This window comes from Ammospiza nelsoni, chromosome 25 (genome assembly GCF_027579445.1).
Source record: "Ammospiza nelsoni isolate bAmmNel1 chromosome 25, bAmmNel1.pri, whole genome shotgun sequence".
Lineage (NCBI taxonomy): Eukaryota > Metazoa > Chordata > Aves > Passeriformes > Passerellidae > Ammospiza > Ammospiza nelsoni.
In genome coordinates, this window is record NC_080657.1 from 1,485,157 (window position 1) to 1,504,393 (window position 19,237).

The 19,237-nt window shown below is 50.8% G+C and overlaps 2 protein-coding genes and 1 long non-coding RNA gene across 3 annotated transcripts in view; all 3 read right to left on the reverse strand.

Moving 5' to 3' along the window:
• Positions 1–1,078: 1,078 nt before the first annotated feature.
• On the reverse strand, positions 1,079–1,927 carry LOC132083885 (uncharacterized). The gene is made up of 2 exons (XR_009419998.1): positions 1,811–1,927; positions 1,079–1,372 (listed from the first exon to the last, which is right to left on the reverse strand). It is a non-coding gene; the product is annotated as an uncharacterized LOC132083885 (long non-coding RNA).
• A 74-nt stretch (positions 1,928–2,001) lies between these two features.
• On the reverse strand, positions 2,002–14,780 carry LOC132083679 (bone morphogenetic protein 8B-like). The gene is made up of 7 exons (XM_059488501.1): positions 14,381–14,780; positions 7,360–7,555; positions 5,751–5,899; positions 5,033–5,227; positions 4,404–4,483; positions 3,988–4,098; positions 2,002–2,367 (listed from the first exon to the last, which is right to left on the reverse strand). The coding sequence occupies exons 1-7, from the start codon at positions 14,778–14,780 to the stop codon at positions 2,218–2,220; spliced, it is 1,281 nt and encodes a 426-aa protein (XP_059344484.1). The 3' UTR covers positions 2,002–2,217.
• A 1,331-nt stretch (positions 14,781–16,111) lies between these two features.
• LOC132083701 (microtubule-actin cross-linking factor 1-like) overlaps positions 16,112–19,237 on the reverse strand; it is a 146,489-nt gene continuing 143,363 nt past the window's right edge. The window contains exon 99 of the mRNA XM_059488527.1: positions 16,112–17,805. Within this exon, the coding sequence (XP_059344510.1) occupies positions 17,546–17,805 (260 nt within the window). The 3' untranslated portion in view covers positions 16,112–17,545. The remainder of the gene's footprint in view (positions 17,806–19,237) is intronic.

Consider the following 19,237-nt stretch of genomic DNA (forward strand, 5'->3'; position numbering starts at 1 on the left):
TTCAGGGGTGTGATTCCTGACAAACAAACCAGCCCAGCTTTCCCCTTCCTTGCTCCCTGTTTTTTTAATTTAAATCCCACATTTTAAAGTCTTCAGCAAGACCTGAGAGGGAGAATTCAGAGTCAATGCAAGGCCTGGGTGTTCTCTCTGCAGGAAGCACCAAATCCCACAGGGCCAGGATTGCATCCTGAGCTGGATTTTGTGTGGAATTAATATTATGGACATGAACCCACTAATTCTTTATTAATTAATTAATTAGTTAAATACCCAGTCAAGCAAAACCTTTCCTTGGGAAGCAGGGTGCTCACAGGGAGCAAATCTTCCTTATTTTGGTGGGGTTTTATTGGGATTTTTCCTCAGCTGTTCCAGGTTCTTTCCTTGTTTATTGATGTAAGGTTCCCCAGGTATCCGAGCTGAGAACCAGGACAGGCCTTTTCCTTTTAAAATCAGAGCAAATAAATAATTTAATTGTGCAAATAACCTGGGGAAGCTGCCTGGGACTGGTCACAGCCCAGCTGGGAGCCCACGGGATGGGCACAGCCTGACCTAAAACTCACATCAGGGCTCATTTTCAAGCAAATAGGTACAATTTTAGCCAATTCTGAGTCTTTTTTTCATTGCAAAAGGCCCTGTGAACAGAGCCCTGTTGTGCTGTGACATTAAAAAACAAAGAGCAAGAGAAACTCCGTGTTTACTTTCCAAACTTTGCGTTTATTTTATAACAGTGCTGTAGCTCAATATGGATATTTTATTTTTTCCTGCTGGCTGAGTTTGGTGAACTTTGGGTAAACAGGAGGGGGTTTAGTCAGCCAGCTGCTTAATTGGCTGATGATATTTTCATTAAGGGAATTAAAAGCACTTGGGTAGAGATGGGTCAGTGGAGAAATACACAGCTAGGAACAGCTCAGTCCCAGAGAAACCTGGATGCTGCCTGCCCCCCAAAACTGCCTCCAGCACAGGGAAAACTCATCAGTCACAGACAAAACAGAATCAGCCAAAAATCCTCTCTTTCCTATATATATATATATATATGTTTGTATATATCTGCGTGTCATCAAGCAGGACAAGAAAAAGGAAGTTTTATATTATTTACATCCACTTCTAGAAAGGGGTGGGAGGGGTTTATTTTTGGATTTTATTATTAATTATTGTTATTATTGATGGATTTTGCTCTGATGCAGCCCACAATGCTCCTGTTCCATGCATAACCTGGGGTCACATTGCTCTGGTGGGAATGGGAGGGGACACTCAGGAATGGGGATGGGACATCCAGGGATGGGAATGGGACATCCAGGGATGGGGATGGGACACTCAGAGGTGGGGATGGGACATCCAGGGATGGGAATGGGACATCCAGGGTGGGGATGGGACACTCAGGAATGGGATTGAGACACTCAAGAATGGGAATGGGACATCCAGGCATGGGAGTTGGACACTTGGATGGGAATGGGATATCCAGAGATGGGAATGGGACACTCAGGAGTGGCAATGGGACACTCAGGGATGGAAATGGGACATCCAGGAGTGGGAATGGAATATCCAGGAATGGGAATGAGACACTCAGGGGTGGGAATGGGACACTCAGGGGTGGCAATGGGACATCCAGGGATGGGAATGGAATATCCAGGAATGGGAATGAGACACTCAGGGGTGGGAATGGGACACTCAGGGGTGGCAATGGGACATCCAGGGATGGGAATGGGACACTCAGAGATGGGAAAGGGACACTCAGGGATGGAAAATGGGACATCCAGGAGTGGGAATGGAATATCCAGGGTGGGGATGGGACACTCAGGAATGGGATTGAGACACTCAAGAATGGGAATGGGACATCCAGGGATGGGAATGGGACATCCAGGGTGGGGATGGGACACTCAGGAATGGGATTGAGACACTCAAGAATGGGAATGGGACACTCAGGGGTGGGAATGGGACACTCAGAGATGGAAAATGGGACACTCAGGGATGGAAAATGGGACATCCAGGAGTGGGAATGGGACACTCAGGAATGGGATTGAGACACTCAAGAATGGGAATGGGACACTCAGGGGTGGGAATGGGACACTCAGGAGTGGGGATGGGACATTCAGGAGTGGGAATGGAATATCCAGGAATGGGAATGAGACACTCAGGGGTGGGAATGGGACACTCAGGGGTGGGAATGGGACACTCAGGAGTGGGAATGGGACATCCAGGGACAGGAATGGGCCCTGTCCATCAGTGGCAGCCGCAGGATTTCACCACCATGTTCCTGTGCTTTTTGAGGATGACGTTGTTGTTGCTGTCGTAGTAGAGGACAGAGGTGGCACTGAGCTTGGTGGGGGCACAGCACGCCTTGGGCACGGCCTCAGGCTTCATCAGGTGGACCTGGGGGATGGATGGAGCCCGTCAGTGCCAGCAAACGTGGCTCCAGGCAGCAAACCAACCAAAAAAACCCCGGGTGAATGGGGGGATTATTTCCATCTTTTTGCAAAAATATTTATTCTAAACTCCAGGCAGTCCCTGCTGCGGTTTACATTGGATCAGGGCTCGTGGCACTGCGTGGGCCAGGCAGCCCCTTCATTAATTTGGGATTTCAGGGCCCTTTTTCTCACAAAACCAGACAAATGACTAAAATAAAAAAAAAAACCCATAAATCAGCACAGCACGGGTCAGGCTCCAGTGTGTTCCAACAGAGATTCTCCACCCCAAACTTAAACCCTAAAACCCACAACACCTCTGTGAGCAGGGCTCCACTCTGGGATGGCTTTTCCCTGCTGGGGACAGGCGTTATCCAGTGTTTTCCTGCAGGGGCTGGAGGAGGCTGGCAGCACACAGGAGCCCCGACATGTGCGACTCATTTACAGCAGGGGCAGCCGAGCTCTCCCAGCTCGGAAGTCCGGTGTTTTTGCTGTCCAACCCTGCTATTTGCAGCTCAGGCTGGGGCTGGCACGGCTCCACAGCCGCCTTTGCCCTGGCTCTTCCCAGCAGGGCCGGCTCCAGGTGATTCACATCCTGCCCCAGCAGCTCCGTTTTGGGAACAGCGCTGGCTTTGGGGGCGATGGGTGGGTGTAAGGAGGGGGGGAAAAAAGCCCCTCCCTGGATGGTTCCCAGCCCCTGGGAGTTTTGTTAGTGTCAAAATTAAAACACCTTCAAAGGCCGGGCCGAGGGCTCGGCGCTCCCTGTAATTAACCGCGAGCACCGGAGCCGGGCGGGCTCTGCCATTGGGAAACCAAACACTCACAGGGCAGGAAATTCCAGAAATTAAAGCCCTGGCTGGGATGTGGGGTGGGTTTGGGAAAAAAACAAACCCAAGGCATTGAAGCTTTTCTGGCTGGCAATGTGCTGAGCCCAACGTTTGGGTGCTGGGGCTGTGGGTAAAGCCTGAGGGGCAGCTGGAGAGGAGGATGCAGGGATGACACTGAGAGGTTTTTGGGGGGGCTCTGGTGTGCCCTGGGCTTGTCTCTGCTCCTCATTTCACTGCCAGGGCAGAGGGATCATTAATCTGCCAGAAATAATTAGTTTTGCCCCAGCTGCTGTTAAAAATGGAGCAGTCAGAACATCAAGAGGTGAGGGAGCTCTGGGATGACAAAATTCTGCTCTGGTTGAGGATGAGGGACAGAGCTTTGTGCTCTCACTCTGGGTATGTCCACAAATGCCTTGAAATTCCATATTGGGACCTCCTGTCAGCTTTTGGTGGGGGCCAGCCTGTGAGCAGCCACCCAGATGTGTGAGCAGCCCATCCAGATGTGCGAGCATCCACCTAGATGGCCATGAACCCACCCAGATGGGCAAAAACCCACCCAGATGTGTGAGCACCCACCTAGATGGGCATGAACCCACCCAGATGTGCACGCATCATTCTTTATTCCAATCGGGATCCCAACTGCGCCCTCCCACCTGAACACCCCAAACCCAGCCTTGCTCATCCCAAAATCCCAGCTCATCCTCGGGCTCTGGGTGCTCCCCAGGGCCCTGGATGTCCCCCCAGGGCTGCCCTGCACTGACCAGGGACTGCAGGATGGCGTGGTTGGTGGCGTTCATGCACGAGTCCAGCGGGAATGCGCACTCCCCCTCGCAGTAGTAGGCTGAGTATCCCTGTGGAGCAATCACCCAGTCCTGCAAAAATAACAAAAATCGGGATTACATCAAGGGTTTAACCCTTCTGTGCCCCCTCATCCATTCCCACCTGCACAAACAGCTCAGCAAGGGTTTATTTTGGTTTTTCTGGGTCAGCCATGAGTGGTTCGGGGTCACCGGTGGGGATTGGGGTTGTGGCTGTTCCTGTTTGCCTTCCCAGCTCCTGGGATGGTTCCGTGGGCAGGATTCTCCTGGGAGGGAGCCCAGGGTGGGGGAATGCAATGATAGGGGGTTTTTTTTTTGGGTGTTTTTTTTGTCATTTACTTCTCCCAGCAGACAAGTACCAGCCAGCCAAGGTCCTGGAAGCTGACGTAGAGCTCGTGGCGCCGGCAGACCTGCCGCCCATCCGTGGGGTGCACATCATCTGTGGGACAAGAGAACAGGGATTTCAGCCGTGGAATTGGGTGGGATTCACCCCCTGGGATTGGGATTAACCCAGGAGAGCCAAAGGAGAGGAGCCTTTGTTGCTGCACAAAGGGAAAAGCAGGTGCAGACTGGCCTATAAATTGGTATTCCAATATTGGGATGAAGGAGTTCAGCTTTGGAAGGGCTAAAGCCCAGCTTTGCTCACTTTGAGGGTTTCCCAAACTCAGGCCTTCCTGCTCCCCTCCTGCCTGAGCTTTCTGGAGCTGTGACACCTTCCCAGGGCTCTAAAGCCAAGGGCAATGAGGCAAAAAATTCCAATATTCAGTAATCCTGACACGCTCACAAAACACCATTTCCTTGAGGGCATCCAACCCAAACCCTCTCAGCACCTCCCAAACTACAAACTACAAAAACCTCCAACCCTAAAACCTCAGAACTTTTTGCTCTGCTTCCCTTGGGCCAAAAAATTTTGGGATTTCACGGTGCTGACAAGCAGAGCCTCGAGTTTTCCATAGGGACATCCCTCCTCCTGCAGGAAACACCTTACCAAAAATTCCTGGGAGCTTGTTTGGGTGCGGGAGGTCGTTGGATTTCTTGTGCTGTCTCCTCCTGGCGGGTTTGGCTGCTCGTGTGACACGGGAGGGGCTGGGGCTGGCCCGGAAAAATGTCACCATGAAGGGCTGCTTGGAGCGGGGTCCCCTTCGCCCCAGGAGCCCGGCAGAGCCCGGATCCACGCTGTGCCCTGCAGGGACAGGACCATCCTGGGGGTTTGCCCTCAAATAGAACTGGTTTGGTTAAAGCAGAGGTGAAAAATACAGGAAATTTGCAGCGGGAGATGTGGTTTTGGCATGCCAGCGTGAAATGGTGACATGGGGCTATTCAGAATTAAAAGTGATTTTGTCCTTCACCCCAAGGAATGGATGGGGCTGTGGTTCCTCCTCCCATGGAAGAGGAGCTGCTCTCTATGTGCCTTCCCACCTGGAAAAGACACTGCTGGAGCAGATTTAATCCCATGGGGAAAAGAGGGTTAATCCTCAGCCACACACACAGAGGATCCCTCCAGGTAAGGAGCTCATTAACTATTAATGAGCTTAATTACAGTCCACGCCATCAGAACCTGCAAACCCAGATTGCTGGCGCCCATCAGAGCTGGAAGTTCAAAACTGCACTGAGATCAACCCCCCCAAGCACATCCACAGCACCGAGAGGACCCCAATTCCGGGGAATTTGTCCCCAAACTCCGCGGGCAGGTCGGGCAGGCTCACCATCATCCGTCTCCACGTAGAGCCGCAGCCCCAGGGTGTATTTCTGCTCCACTGCCCAGTGGCTGCTGGCAGCTGTGACATCAAACACCAGCCAGCCCTCTGTCCCAGCGCGCAGGTCCTGCACATCCAGCAGGAACAGGTCGGATTCCCTGCGGGAACAGGGGGAAGGAGCAGGTGAGTAACAGCACCCAAAGGGCTGCAGCAGGAGGGATAATGGATGGGGATGACTCCTGGGAGCTGTGCCCGGGCAGATCCCGGCTCTGGGGTGCTGGACACCACGGGGGTGTCCTGGGAAAAGCTCCCTCCGTGCCCAGGTGGAGATGCAGGGCGTGGCACTGCCCTGGGAAGGTGTGGGAGCAGCCGGACACGGCGGTGCCGCTGCGGGTGGGGCAGGAGGGAAAGCCTGGGGCTGGTCCCCGTTCCTGTCCCCATCTTCATCCCAGTTCCCATCCCCTTCATTTCCATCACCATCACCCCATTCCCAACCCCATTCCCCTCTTCTTCAGCACCATTCCCTCTCCCTTCAGTTCCATTCCCACTCCTATCTTCATTCCTGTACCCACACTCATTCCCATCTTCTTCATTCCCATTTTTCTACCTATCCCCGTCCCCATTATCCTTGTTTCCATTCCCATTTTCAGTCCCTATCTCCATTAACCTTTTCCCCCTTCCCATTCCCATTTTAAGTCTCTATCCCCATTAACCTTGTTTCCATTCCCATTCCCATCTTCTTCATTCCCTTACCCATTCACATTTTCATTCCCACTCCCATTCCCATGCCCATCACCTTCATCTTCATCCCATTCCCATCATCTTCACTCCTATTCCCATTTTCTTCCCATCTCCTTCCTTCTCACCCCCATCACCTTCATCTTCATCCCATTCCCATCATCTTCATTCCTATCCCTGTTCCCTTCCCATCTCCTTCATTCCCACCTTCATCCTCACCCCCATTCCCATCATCTTCACTCCTATTCCCATTCCCTTCCCCTCTCCTTCACTACCACCACCTTCATCCTCACCCTCATTCCCATCATCTTAATTCTTTCCCCTCTCCTTCATTCCCACTCCCATCACCTTCATCTTCATCCCATTCCCATCATCTTCATTCCTATCCCTGTTCCCTTCCCATCTCCTTCCCTCCCACTTTCATCCTCACCCCCATTCCCATCATCTTTGCTCCTATCCCCATTTTCTTCCTCTCTCCTTCATTCCCACACCCTTTTCCACCTCCATCACCTTTCATCCTCATTCCCATTCCCATCATCTTCATTCCCTTCCCATCACCTTCATCCTCACACCCATTCCCACCATCTTCATTCCTATCCCCGTTCCCTTCACATCTCCTTCACTCCCACACCCTTTTCCACACCCATCACCTTCATCCCCACCTCCATTGCCATCATTCTCACCCCCATTCCCATTCCCTTCCCCTCTTCTTCATTCCCACCCCATCACCTCCATCCTCACCCCCATTCCCATCCCCATCACCCCGCACCATTTTCTCCACACCACCCCCACTCCCCTCACCTCCATCCCCACTCCCACCCTCCTCATCCTCATTCCCACCCCTTTTCCTGCCCGCCCCCCGCCTTTCCCAGCCCCTGACCTGTTGGAATGCTGTGCAGCCACCTCGTAGATGCTGACGTGCAGGCTGCTGTTGCCGTGCCTGGGGACGACACCCCGGGATTTGTAAATTCGGAACTCGGCGGCCGTCACGGCCTCCCCCGCCGGCACCTGCGTCAGGTCGAACCTGAACTCCTTCCAGTAGGGCTTGGGTGACAAAAGGTCCCTGTCCTGCTCCACTGAGGAGGAAAAAAAGGGCTCAAGAATGGCTGGGACAAGCCTAGAACATCCCCGCTGAACGCCAGCGAGTGGATTTTGGGGATAAACCCGCCGGTTTTGAGGTGCTCGCCCTTGGTTGGAAGTTCCCATTTCTTCCCATCTCCTGAGGGTTTGGATCTGGATCAGCCCCCCCCTATTTCTGCAATTTATTTCGCTGTAAGCCCACCAGCTTCCCCTCCCAGCCCTCTTCCTTTATTAGTAATTACAATTAAAATAAATTCAAATTAAAAGCGCGAACGCTGGCTATGGGAGGAGCACAGAGAATGTGCCAGGCTTTAGCAGCCTCCTGTACTTCATCAAAAGGTGAAAAACACACCAAAAAAAATGAGGTTTTGGGGCAAAAATTGGGGTTTTCCGAACTTTTCTTGCAGCAGACAAGCCCAGGTCTCATCAGGGCCATCACTGGATATCACAAGTAAAGACTTGTCCATAAGTAAAATTTAGCCACAAATAAAAATTTTTATCCTGTGTGTTTTTGGGGAGTTGGGAGGGATTATCAGGTCACTGCTTGGTAAAGAAACTCCTCCCTTTTTTCCTGAAAACACCTTATTTCTCCATCACACTGGGACGGGAAAAATCTGATTTTACTTTGTTCGTCCGTAAAGAATAAACCTTCCTTTCTCTATGGTAATGCAGCCCCAGCAGTTTTGCTAATGTGCAATTATTTGCTTCAAATTGTTCTTTAAAAATATCCCAATCTTCCTGGTCTGAGTGTAATTAAAGTTTATGATTAAATATGATTCAATGTGACTAAAGCTTCTCCTGCTTCAGGCACAAAAGCAATGTAACCTGCTGCTTAGTTTTAAAAGTAAACTAAATAATTAACTAAAAAAAACCAAAAAACCATTTATAACGCATTTTTTAATGAATTCCAGGGGTGATATATTCCAAATTTAATACACCATAAGCTTGCCATTCCCATATATATATATAATATATATATATTAATATATATGTATATGGTTTATTATTAAATATGATTCAATGTGACTAAAGCTCCTCCTGCTTCAGGCACAAAAGCAACATAACCTGGTGCTTACTTTTAAAACTAAACCAAATAATTAAATTTAAAAAAAAATGCATTTTTAACCAATTCCGGGGGGAAATATTCTAAATTTAATCCACTATAAGTTTGCCGTTCCCATATATATATTTAAATATGATTCAATCATAAACTTTATATATTTATATAATGTGACTAAAGCTTCTCCTGCTTCAGGCATAAAGGTGAACCTGGTGCTTACTTTAAAAACTAAAACTAAATCAAAAAGTAAACATTTTAAATGCATTTTTTAACCAGTTCCAGGGGAGATATATTCCAAATTTAATCCACCATAAGCTTGCCATTCCTAATATATAAAAATATATATTATATATAAAAAGATAAATATATATAAATATATAAAATATACTTATATGATATTTATAAAATAATATGTACTTATAGAAAATATAAATTATAAATATGTAACATTATATATAAATAAATATAACTAATATAATTATATATATTTATATATAAATAATATAATTATATAATATATATTTTAATATATGATATATAAATAATATATATTTTATATATGATTTAATATATATTTCTATATAATATAAATTATAAATATATAGAATGATACAAAATAAGTTTATATAAATATATAAATCATATAAATATAATATATAAATATATTAAAATAAATATATAAATATATAAATATAAATGTATAAATATATTAATATACAATATATATTAATATATTAATATATTAATATATTAATATATAAAATATATTTTAAAAATATATATACATATACACATATATTGGAGGGAGCAGTGCATCCCTCCAAACCCAACCTCAAGATTTTACTCACATACCCACAAGTTGTTTTTTTTTTTTTCCCTTCTTATTTTTTCCTCTTTTTTTTTTTTTTTTGCCCTTTTTTTTTTTTTTTTTTTTTTTTTTTGGTTTTGTTTTTCAAATCCCACATTCGCTGCAGCTCCCGGCCTCACCACAAGCCGTGTTATAAAAAGAGCCGGGCGGATGCGGAGAGCGTTTTTTCCTGCCCTGGTGGTGGCTGCCAGCTGGGCAGGAGGATGCTGTGGGCACCTGCCCCAACCCCTGCCCCATCGGGGGGCACACGGAGCCCCCCAAACCCTCTGCAGTCCCTCAGGCCATTCCCTCTTCTCCGTTTCTTCCACCATCCCATCCTGGCGTGGTTTTATTCTTCTGGACTCTTGAGGCCTCGTGGTGCTCACAAAAATCCTTCAATTCCCCCCAGAATGTGAGCAGAATAATCACCTCTGATTTTTCAGCACTGATAATCCCCCTGTGAGTGTCCCACATCAGTGCAGGGGACACTCCAGGTGTCCCCTTGTGTGTTTTTGGTCATTTTGCTCCAAAATCTTTGGCTGTAGCTGCACCCTCACGCAGGGATGTGCAGAAGGATTTTTTTTTGTCAGGGCCACAGAGACCCCACACCAGATAAAAAAAGCCAAAAAGGTGATTTTTGTCCCCAAGAGTGACAGCCTCTAAAAATTTTTTTTAAAATGAAAATTTCCTGTTGGTGTGGAGGTGATGGAGGGGTCCAGGGTTGAAGGCAGATTTGGTGGGAGGGGAGCCCAGGGACACCCTGGCAGCAGGAGAAATGCAAAAATTAGCTAAGCTGCAATTAGCTGAGCTCCTTGATGAACCAAATAAGCTGGATCTGTCTGGGATGAAATGCTGGGAGGAATCCCTGGATTCTTGTTGTACTGCACTAAAACTAAAACAGATTCTCTGCTGCTTCAGGGAGGAAAAAAGGGAACCCCTTTGTAAGGGGAGGACTGAGGGAGAAGCTCCCCCTTCTGTGCCACCACTGGGGCACAAGCAGCAGCTTGGAGTGCCACAAACGGGAGTCTGGAGTTTTTGGAGAGGGCTCAACATCCCCGTGCTGGCTGCTAAAACCAAAATTGCTGTGAAACGGGAGCCCTGCAATCCCCCCCGAGCTCCCGGCAGAGCTGTGGCTGCTCGGATGCCGCTGGGGGTGTGCTGGAGGTGCCCCAAAAGGGTGGTTTGGGGAGCCCAGGGTGCCTGGGAACCTGCCCCTGCTCCGGCTTGACGCAGCCACACCAGCAACCCTCAATTATCTGTGGGTGGATGATCCGGATTGCGGAGCAGAGGCACCAAAAAAGCCCAGCCCAAGAGCTTGGCTCATCCCCAGGAACTGCTGCCCCTTCCCCCAGAGCTGTGTCCCCCCCTGTCCTCCCATTACCCCCAAAAAATTATATAAAAAATCATTATAAACCAATATAAACCCTCAATTATCTGTGGGTGGATGATCCGGATTGCGGAGCAGAGGCACCAAAAAAGCCCAACCCAAGCGCTTTGTTCTCCTTTCCCCTTCCTTTGGCATCATCCCCAGGAGCTTCCCCCAAAGATCAGTGCCCCTCTGTCCTCCTATCACCCCCCAAAAATAATATAAAAATTATTATAAACCAATATAACCCCTCAATTATCTGTGGGCAGATGACCGGGATTGCAGAGCAGAGGCACCAAAAAAGCCCAACCCAAGAGCTTTGCTCTCCTTTCCTCCTCCTTTGGTATCATCCCCAGGAGTTGCTGCACCTTCCCCCAAAGCTGAGTGCCCCCCTGTGCTCCCATTACTCCAAAAAATAATCTAAAAATGATTATAAACCAATATAAACCCTCAATTATCTGTGGGTGGATGATCTGGATTGCGGAGCAGAGGCACCAAAAAAGCCCAACCCAAGAGCTTTGCTCTCCTTTGGCATCATCCCCAGGAGCTGCTGCACCTTCCCCCAAAGCTGAGTGCCCCTGTGTGCTCCCATCACCCCCCAAAATAATCTAAAAATGATTATAAACCAATATAAACAGCCTTGGGGCCGTTCCTCTGTCAGGGGATGCCCAGCTCCACCTCAGCTGAGCCTCCTGGTGTCTCCCATTCCCTGAGCATTCCCAGCTCCCACCCTTCCCTTCCTCCTGCTGCCCAGGTTATTCTTAGCTGCACGTTTTTCCTTCTATAAACTCCTACAAACCGTGCTCCACTCGTAATTACCGGGCCTGGCTGCTCCCCGTGGGTCCCCACGATCATTTCAGACGCCAAATTAAAAGGAGATGCCAGGATATTCAACCACATCAAGTGCTCTGCATCCCGAAATAGGTTTAAAGGAGATGCAGGGAAGATGCTGTCCTTTGCTAGCAAGCAGGGGGAAAAATAATAAGCTCTGGAGGATTTCTGAAGTGGGGAGGGATTTTAGGAGCTATCCCAACACTTCCAGACTCCCAGTTTGCTTCCTCCATCCTGCTGGGATGAGCGCTGGGAGCTGCAGGACACAGCTCAGCCAGGAGCACCCTGTCCCAGGTGCATCCCAGGATTTATTTGGGAAGCTTTTCCCATTAAATCCCACACAGAGGGTCCAGAGAGAGCACTGACACCTTGGCACAGGATTCCAAGGATTTATTTGGGAAGTTTTTCCCATTAAATCCCACACAGAGGGTCCAGAGAGAGCACTGACACCTTGGCACAGGATGCTTCCACCCCACACTCAGGGTGCCCTGAGGTGCCTGAGGTGCTGTGGCTGTTTTTGGGTTCCTCTCCAGTGCTCCCTGGATTTTCCAGGAAGATGTTTTGGCTGTGGGCTCATCTGAAACAGCCACAGGGAAACCTTAAAGATCATTTAATTCCAACCCCTTGCCATGGGACACTTTCCAATAAATCTGGAGCCAGCATGGAAAAGGGGGATGTGTGTGCTGTGGTACCCTGGGAAGCTGTGAGCCCTCACCCCCTTCCCATTCCACATCTCCCTGCTCCACAATTACCCCTGCCCGTATCCACGACTCACAGCTGAGGAGAAATCCCAAATCCCATCCTCACCCAGGGCTTAAAAACCCCAAATCCCACCGGGCTGCTGCAGGGAGGGCGCAGAAACAGCACAGAGCAGGAGGAGCAGAAATTGGGATGGGATGGGATGGGATGGGATGGGATGGGATGGGATGGGATGGGATGGGATGGGATGGGATGATCCACCATCCCCAAACGCAGCTGGGGTTGCCCCTGTCCCCAAACCCGGCCGTGTTCTGGGATTTTTGTCACTCTCCCTTCCCAGGAACAAGGAGTGCCCGTCGGGAGTGGCTCACACAGGTCCAAAGAGGTCCAAGTGCCCAACGGGGCACAGACTTCACCCCATTTGCATGTCCCCATCAGGATAATTGTGCAGCTAATTATGCATGCAAATGAGAGCTGGCCTTCTCCCACAAAAAAACTCCTTATTTAATTAACATGAAGGGGCTGAGGAAGCCGCAGAAATCAAAGCCATTCAAATGGAAGGCTGGAGCTGTGCTCCACAACTCTCCTGGCTACTCCAGGAGCTCTGGGAAGGGCAGCAATGTCCCTGTGTCAGCAGTGCATCTCCTAAATGCTCCCCTGAGCATCCCACCGTGGTTGCCATCAGACCTGACCATTTTAAAGCTCATTTTGGTGCTTGGGTGTTGCCCCAAGCGCTGAGGGGATTTGGTGATTCAGTTTTTGTCTCCATCACTCTCAGCTTTCCCAGGATGCTGAACTGCACCAGTTCCCTCAGGGCTCTGGGTGCGTCTGTTCCAGGGGGATTCCTCACACTCACAAGTGGTAGAGGGGATGTAGGAATGAGTAAGAGACACCTCTACAGCCCCTGCCTCACCTAAACCTCCTCCCAAGGGTGCAGATCCCTCTCCCTGCCTCCAATCTCCGAGTAGGGATTCTCCCCTTCCTCACAGGTTGTGGGGAATTTTCTTCTCGAGGGACCCAAACATCCCTTAAAGCAACGAGCAGGGGCAGGGAAAATCTCCATATCCCAACTCCTGGTCTGCAAATCCCGCTGGGTTCAGCCCTGGGAGAGGATTTATCCCATCCCGAGTGTTTGTGGCCCCGCTGATGCTGCCTGGAAATACGAGGGGTGCTGGAGCCTGGTAAGCAGCCGGACGGGATTCCAGCAATAATCAGCAGCCTGGAGGATTTATTTGGAGCCGGGATTCAGTGTCCCACCGAGGGGCATCAGAGCCGCTGTCCCGCCTGCCCCGAGCCCCGTTCTCTGCCCACCTTGTGCCCGCCGAAACGGGGACAGCGGGGATGGAGGAGCCTCCCTCGGCTCCTTCTCGCTGCAGGACATTGCCCTTCTCCATTTCCTCCTTTTTAAGCGGAATTGGGACTCATCCCGGGCACTTTCACCCCGCCACCGTGTCCCTCACCACCACCGTGTCCCTCTCCCCGTTATTACTGAGCTCAACTTTGGGAAGAAAAGTTCCTTATTTGAACAAGGGCTGAGAAACCACCCGGAGGGATGCTCGGAGCCGTCGGTACCACGATCACGGACCAGGAGCTGGGGTTGGCATCGGCTCAGCCCCGTGCCCGTCCCGCCGGGGCTGTCCCCGGTGTCCCCCCGGTGCTTCCCGGCTCTCCTCGCCGGTCCTGCTTTGGTCCACCCGGTTCCTCCGTGCGCTCTGGTCCTCCCCGGTCCTGCCTAAACCAACTGGATCATCCCTGTGTGCTCCCATCGTCCCGGTGCCCCCGGTTCTGCCAAACCCGCCGGGATCCCGCCCGCACATCCCGTTACCCTCGGTACCCTCGGTGCGCTCCGGTCCTCCCGGTGCCCCGCGCATCCCGGTACCCCGGTCCTGCCTAAACCACCCGGATCATCCCCGTGCGCTCCGATCGTCCCGGTGCCCCCGGTCCTGCCAAAACCTCCGGGATCCTGCCCGCGCATCCCGGTACCCCCGGTACCCCCGGTGCCCCGCGCCGTTTCTCACCCATATTAACGAGGCTGACCACGGTGTCAGCGCGGCTCACGACGCTGCCGGGCGGGGGGCTCTGCGTGCTGAGCCCGGTGAGCACCGGCCGCGACACGGCCGCTTCCTCACCCTCCTCCTCCTCCTCCTCCTCCTCGCCGGCCACGGCGTGGTACAGATCGAGCATGAAGAGCGGCGCGGCGGCGGCGGCGGGGGCGCGGGCGGGGACGCGGGGCCGGGGCCGGCCGGGCAGCCCCAGCACGGCCAGGATCTCCCGCTGCACGTCCCGCCGCTCGCCGCCGCTCAGCCGCCGCTGCGGGACCCCGGCGGCGTGCGGCCGGCGGCGGAGGGCGCTGCCCGTGCCCAGCTGGCACAGCACGGCCGCCAGCCAGAGCAGCGCCACGGCCCCGCGGCGGCCCATGGCACCGCCGGGACCCCCCGCCCGCCCGGTGCGGAGCGGCCCCGGGCACCGGCACGGCCCCGGCTGCGGCCCCGGCCCCGGCCCGCCCCGGCGGGGAGAGGGAAAGGGACGGTCCCGGCAGCGGCACCGCCCCGGCCCTCCCCGCCCGGCGGCTGCGGGGCACGGGGAGCATCGCTGGGCATGAGAAGCGGCCGGAACACAAAGTTGTGGAGACCCAAATGCATGGGAATCCATCCCTGGGGATGCTTGTCCTCCTGGATAGCCAAAGCCATGGAGACCCAAATTCATAGGAACTCATCCCTAGGGATGCTTGTCCTCGTGGGCACCCAAAGCTCTGGAGACATAAATTCATAGAAACCCATCCCTGGGGATGCTTGTCCTCCTGGGCACCCAAAGCTGTGGAGACCCAAATTCATGGGAATCCATCCCTGGGGATGCTTATCCTGGTGGACACCCAAAGATGTGGAGACACAAATTCATGGGAACCCACCCCTGGGGATGGTTATCCTGGTGGGCAGCCAAAGTTCTGGAGACATAAATTCATAGAAACCCATCCCTGGGGATGCTTGTCCTGGTGGGCACCCAAAGCTGTGGAGACCCAAATTCATGGGAACACATCCCTGGGGATGCTTATCCTGGTGGACACCCAAAGATGTGGAGACACAAATTCATGGGAACCCACCCCTGGGGATGGTTATCCTCGTGGGCAGCCAAAGCCCTGGGTTCCCACCCTCACTCACACCCAAAGCCATCCCTAGGGATGCTCCTGCTCGTGGGTGCACAAATGCATGGAGATCCATTCCTAGGGATGCTCACCCCATGGGCACCCACCCCTAAGGAGGCTCCCCCTTGTAGGCAACCAAACCCAGGGGTATCCACCCTCACTGGCACCCAAATCCATGAACATCCACACCTGGGGACACACCCTTGAGGGAAACCAGACCCAGGTGGATCCACCCTCATTGGCACCCAAAATCCCTGAACAAACACACCTGGGGACACTCGCCCTTGATGGAAACCAAACCCAGGGGTGCCCACCTTCACTGGCACCCAAATCCAGAAATACTCACACCTGGGGACACTCACCCACCTGAGAAATCCTCCCAAGGCCACCCAAACCCTTGGACACCCCCTTTCATCCCTTCCCCACCCCACTGAGCCTCACCCACCCACCTGGGCCACTTTAATTTTGGGGCTGGGCGGTTCCCTGCTCCACCCCACAAGAAAACCTGGGTGCAAACACCCCCTGAATCCCACAGCCACTGCCTTCCCCCCACATGGGATAAGCTTCTTTACAAAGCTAACACTGGGGAATAAAGCAGGAGGCAAGATTGTTTATTACCGCAAGCAATTTTAATACAAAAATGTGTCTGGTTCTTTTAAACAATTCATTGGTAGAGCTTCGGTTTTGCCTCAATTTGAAACCAATTGAGAGAATCACACAGCAACACGGTCAGAGCCGGAGAGGAACAATATTTAATAAATACAGGAGCTGTGCAGAGCCCTCGTCTCCTGGTCACTTGGTCAAGTTGGATTTTATTACAAAGAAAAAGGAGCGTACAAAAGCGAGACAGGACTTGCAGCGAGTGTGCTGGTGAGACTCATTTCAAGGACAAGCAACTGTGCGTGTAAGTCCAGATTTCTCCTAGGAGCAGAGTTCACATCAATCTCAGCCTGGCTGGAAGTGGAATGACCAGTTAAATAATAAATAGGAAAACAAAAGAGAGATGCAGATAAAACAGTGATTGTGTAAGGAACGCCTCGGGGCGGGCTGGTTAAGCCATCAATCCAGAAGATTCCTTGATTTTGGAGGGCCCATCACCTCTAAGGGATGCATCCCAGTGATCCAGACCTGCAATCCTACCCTGCATGTGAAGCCCCTCCTCAAACCCTTCCCCAAACCCTTCACCCTCGGTTTGTTCTTTAAAAACAAAGTTGTCAGGACAGTATTTTCAAGACAGCAAAATTGTCACGGCCTTTGCTGTAGTGTGTGCAAATTTTATTAAAGTCAAACTCCGCTTTCTTCAGATAAAACCACATAGCTTTAAAAAAAATGGAAACATAAGCCCCAAGTCCCCTCACCTCATGTTTCTCTGGTTGAGGTATCTGTGATTTACAAAAAGAGAGTTCCTTGAACACTGCAGGATTCAGGTCTTTGCTTTTAAATATAATTTACCTTGCTGAGACAGCAAGTTAAGTTTATAAAGATGCATTTAGGAAACAATCCTAAAAGATAAAGCAGGTTCACACCCTGCACCGCGCAGAAATCCTATTTATATTTTAGTTTTTCTTTACACTTTCACATCTTGACCTTTTTTTTTTTTTTGCTTCCTTTTTTTTTTTTAATCTTTTTCTTGATTTTTTTTTTTCTTTCTCTCCCACATTTCAGTTTTCCAGGCCCCTCTCTAAACAGGGGGGTCACCGAGAGGCAATTTTTTTTTTTTTTTTAATATCTACATAAATATTCACATGAAAATAGTAACTTACAAAAAAGAGAAAAAAAAAAACCAAAAAAGAAACCAAAAAACAAAACCATAAACCAAAAAAGAAATAATCCAAATAAGGCAGCTTCATAACACAACTTTTCTTTTACACTTTTAACAATATAGTTTCTCCCATTTAGAATAAATATACATCCAATGTAGGGTTAAAAAGTGGACGCGGGTTGGGCGCTTTTTTTTTTTTTTGTCGTTTTTCTGCGTGTGTTTTTCTGTTTGCACGTCTGCTTTTCCTTCCTCTCCCCAGGGAGGGCGGCGCGTACAGTATTATCTCTTGGGGCCGGGCGTTTTCGGGGTGGCGGCGGGCGTTTTCTTGGACATGGTGGGGATTTTGGAGGGCTTGGCGGCGGTGGCGCCGCGGCGGGAGCCCTGCCCGCCGGCCGCGCTGCTCTCCGAGGTGTCCGAGCACGCCGACTGCGTCTCCAGCAGGTCGAAGTCGGAGGCGTCGCTGCCCCGCCGGCTGCTGGCCCTGCTGCCCGTGCGGCTCCCGGCGCGGCTCGTGGGGCGGCTGGCGGCCTTCTTGGGGTCTGCGGGGAGAGCCCCCAGGGCCGTCAGCAGGGAGGCCTGCTCCCTCTGATGCCCTAAGTTTCGCTCCTCCCAAGGCCCTAAAGTGCGTTCCCCCGATGCCCTTTATTCCTCCCGATGCCCCAAGTTTTGTTCCTCCTGATGCCCTAAGTTTCGTTCCTCCGATTGCCCTAAGTTTTGCTCCTCCTCATGCCTTTTGTTCCCCCAATGCTCTAAGTTTTGTTACTCCTGATGCTCTAAGTTTTGTTACTCCCGATGCCTTACGTTTTGCTCCTTTCGATGCCCTTTGTTCCTCCTGATGCCTTAAGTCTTCTTCCCCCTGGCGCCCTAAGTTTTGTTCTCCCAATGCCCTAAGTTTTGTTTCTCCCACTGCCTCTTGCTGCTAATGATGCTCTAAGTTTTGTTTCTCCTGATGCTCTAAATTTTTCTTCCTCCCAATGCCCTAAGTTTTGTTCCTCCTGAGGCCTTAAGTTTTCCTCCTCTCGATGGCCTTTCCTCCTCCTGATGCCCTAAGGTTTGTTCCCCCAATGCTTTAAGTTTTGCTCCTCCTAATGCCCTTTAGTTTGTTCCTCCTGATGCCTTAAGTTTTCTTTCTCCTGATGCCCTACCTTCCCCCCAATGCCATAAGTTTTGCTCCTCTTGATGCCCCAAGTTTTGTTCCTCCCAATGCCCTTCGCTCCTCCCAATTCTCAAAGGTTTGTTCTCCCTGATGACCTAAGTTTTGTTCCTCCCAATGACCTTTGCTCTTCCTGATGCCTTAAGTTCTGTTCCTCCTGATGCCCTCCCTGAGTTTTGTTCCTCCCGATGCCCTTCACTCCTCTCAATTCCCTAAGCTTTGCTCCTCTTGATGCCCTAAATTTTTACTCCTGATGCCCAAAGTTTTGTTTCTCCTGATGCCATTTGCTCCTCCTGATGCTTTAAGTTTTGTCCCTCCTGATGCCCTAAGGTTTGCTCCTCCTCATGCCCTAAGGTTTGTTTCTCCTGATGCCCTTTGTTCCTACTGATGCCCTTTGATTCCTCCCGATGCCCTAAATTTTGTTCCTTCCAATGCCTTAAGTTTTGTTCCTCCCAATGCCCTTTGCTCCTCCCAATTCCCTAAGGCTTGCTCCTCCTGATGCCCTAAGTTTTGTTCCTCCTGATACCTTTTGTTCCTCCCAATGCCCTTTGCTCCTCCTGATGCCTTTTTTCCTCCCTCTGATGCCCTAAGTTTTTCTCCTCCTGATGCCCTTTAGTTCCTCCCAATACCCAAAGGTTTATTCCTCCTGATGCCCCTTGTTTCTAACGATGCCCCAAGGTTTGCTCCGCCTGATGCCCTTTGTTCTTCTTGATGCTCTACGGTTTGCTCCTCCCTATGCCCTTTATTCCTCCTGATGCCTTAAGTTTTGATCCTCTCATGCCCTAAGTTTGTTCCTCCTGATGCCCTTTGTTCCTCCT

Bases quoted from the DNA above. Each gene is read 5' to 3' on its own strand.
- LOC132083679 (XM_059488501.1), bottom strand. From the start codon at position 14,780: ATGGGCCGCCGCGGGGCCGTGGCGCTGCTCTGGCTGGCGGCCGTGCTG. The intron at 5,900-7,359 runs GTCAGGGGCTGG...CTGTTCCCGCAG, and splicing joins GCTGCACAGCATTCCAACAG to GGAATCCGACCTGTTCCTGC. The intron at 5,228-5,750 runs GTGAGCCTGCCC...CTGTCCCTGCAG, and splicing joins CTACGTGGAGACGGATGATG to GGCACAGCGTGGATCCGGGC.